This window comes from Stegastes partitus, unplaced genomic scaffold (genome assembly GCF_000690725.1).
Source record: "Stegastes partitus isolate 25-593 unplaced genomic scaffold, Stegastes_partitus-1.0.2 Scaffold119, whole genome shotgun sequence".
In the NCBI taxonomy this organism is placed as follows: domain Eukaryota; kingdom Metazoa; phylum Chordata; class Actinopteri; family Pomacentridae; genus Stegastes; species Stegastes partitus.
The window spans coordinates 559,678-562,353 of NW_007577850.1; the positions used below are offsets into that span (position 1 = coordinate 559,678).

The window sequence follows — 2,676 nt, forward strand, 5'->3', positions numbered from 1 at the left end:
TGATTTTCAAAGTTAGCAAAAAAAAATGTTTGCAAAAATGAAGAATAAATTACAAAAATGAGGCGTAATCTGAGAAAATATTGACCTGTTTCATGTTGTTTGATTAAAGAAAGAAAATAAAAACACCTAATGCATTGCAAGTGAGCCAAATTAAAGCAGTTTGACATTAAACATAAAGTTTTGATGGAAAAAAACACAAAATGTGGCCAAAAGTATGTGGACACGAGTCAACAAAAGTTATCACTTGCAGCTGAAATATTAAAATAAGAAATAGAACAACTTCTCTAACTACTGATTATCAAAATGAGCAAAAACAAATGTGAAGAAACTACAAAAATGAGGCCTCATCTGAGAACTTATTAAACTATTTCAATGTCGGTTGATTCAAGAAAAGAAAAACAAAACAAAACACCTGCATTTGAGTGAATTGTGTGCCAGGATGCAAACGCAGCTAAAAAATCTCTAAGTGTTTGTTGCTGTTGAGTTGAAATTTACAGACCACAGCTGAAAATTTTTAAAAAGCATTACAGAAGAGAAAAAAAAAGGATGAAAACTGAACTACAATCAGGAAAGTTTTCACACATGATGAAAAATATACTAAGTGACCAAAAGTATGTGGACATATTCCTAGCATCAGAGTGCCCAATAACATGTTAGGGTGTCCACATACTTTTGGCAACATACTGCTCGTGTTAATGTCCCACATTAGGTAATTTGCATTTATATAGACAGTAATAAATCACAACAATCTGTAACAGCCGCTAATAAATCCATAAATATTCCTCTTATCTAGATTCCACATGTTGACTTTGTTGATATTCTGCAAACATTTATTTTTACCGTTTTTTTTCGGTTTATTGGTGGTTTTAAACTAACTGAGTTTATCTGTGTTTCCATTTTCCTGCTGCAGAGATTAAAAAAAATACAAAAGGCTGCAGAGGAAATGTCACCTCCTCATTATGAGTTATTGCAATAACAAGAACAGACTCATGACCCTCAGAGGGTTTTCTTAAGTTACTTAAGACTGAAATGTGCTCAGAGGTCAGGATCCTGTTTTTGATTCTGTTTGTTTTGGTTTGTTGTTCTTCTTCCTCTACGTCAATATCTTCAGATAAACTTAACATTTGAGCTGAATCTTCCTCCCACGGTGACTTTATTTGTCTTCTGGCCTTCAGCTGACTTGTGACCTTTGACGCCTCACTGACAAATTAACTGTCAGACGAATAATAAAGTAAAGGAAGGTTAATGAGTTTTTGGGTAAAAAAAATCATCTTAAAGCGAGTTTCTGCTGCTTCACAATGGACGATATCTGGTCTGCGTGCAGTAAAAGCAACAAGTTGGTGCTACTTTAACTGAAATACTGTGATTTCTGATCATTTAATTAACAAAAAAGTCTATTATTCTTGACTAAATGAGACAGAGCTGGGTAATTAACATAAATAATTGCTGTTTTTGAGGTTTTTCTGCACCACTGGATGAAAACTTGAGTTGATCTGGAGGAGAACAAGAATATTTGTAATAAATTCAAGGCAATCCATCTGATAATTGCTGAGATATTTCAGAGTCATGCTGCGAGAATATTTTACGATATAATCTATAATTAGTGTGAAAGACAGTCAGTAAAATATCTGTTTATATGTTTGTGGCCTTCTTTAATTCTATGAACCACAAACCTCACCGACAGCTTTGAAAGGTTTAAAACAAAACAAAAAATCACCAAAATTACACCTTTAATCAAAACCAAAAACTGTAAAAACAGAAAAAATTGTCAGATATTTAACTTTACAACAGTCCTTAAATGTTTCACGCATAACATCATGTTTTGTTGGGAAAATTACCCAAATCTAAACTTAAAATGACGACATTTTATCACTTTATTTAAAAAAAAATTTGCTTAAAAAAAACCTTTGGCTCACACCAGATTCTGTAAAAAAACTAAAAATTCAGAGCAACTCGGCACAACCGAGAAGTCATGAACAAGTCAGCTGTGACCAACAGTCACATGGTAAAAAAATTCAGAGTGTTTTCAGCTGAACTGCAGGCAGTGTTTCGACAGAGCAGACAGGAGTAAAGAAAATGGAAATAGGTTAATATTTATATTTTGTAGAGGCACCATTTAATTATTTCCAGTGTTGGTAACACCTGCAGGCATTTGGAAAAAAGTTTATTTTGATAGTCAACAAAAAAAGCAACTCATAATAAAAATAATGACATTTTTCCTGATTAATTCTAACTGCGCCAGAGTTCAGACGGTTAAACAATGTCTTCATGAAAATTAGATCCAGAAATGTATTGAAACCCTGCAGAGAAAAGATTAAAATGATCTTAACACTGCAAAAAGAGTAAATGTGTCTATAACATCACGTGTCTGCTCGGTTCAGTGTTTCTATATAAGACGGTAATAACTCTAACAGTCGTAGTTTGTGTGTTTCTGTGTGAACAAACTTGTCTGGAAACTGCTTCAGCTCCTCCAGGCAGGAAGAAATCACTTTCACCTCCAGCTGAGCGTCAATTTTACGCGAGTTGATGCCGTTGGATTTCACTTTCTGTGGAGACAAACAGAGCAGATGAGAAAACACGGAGCTCTGCTGCCTCCTGGTGGACAAACCTCTGAACCGCAGCGGCACACGAAATAAAACGACAGTTACCAGAACCAGAATCATCCATCCATCCATC

General features: G+C 34.5%; 1 protein-coding gene across 1 annotated transcript in view; it reads right to left on the reverse strand.

Annotated features, from left to right (window-relative positions):
* Window positions 1-2,676, reverse strand: part of exoc3l4 (exocyst complex component 3-like 4) — a 40,684-nt gene that overhangs the window by 16,869 nt on the left and 21,139 nt on the right. The window contains exon 8 of the mRNA XM_008278277.1: window positions 2,446-2,610. Within this exon, the coding sequence (XP_008276499.1) occupies window positions 2,446-2,610 (165 nt within the window). The remainder of the gene's footprint in view (window positions 1-2,445; window positions 2,611-2,676) is intronic.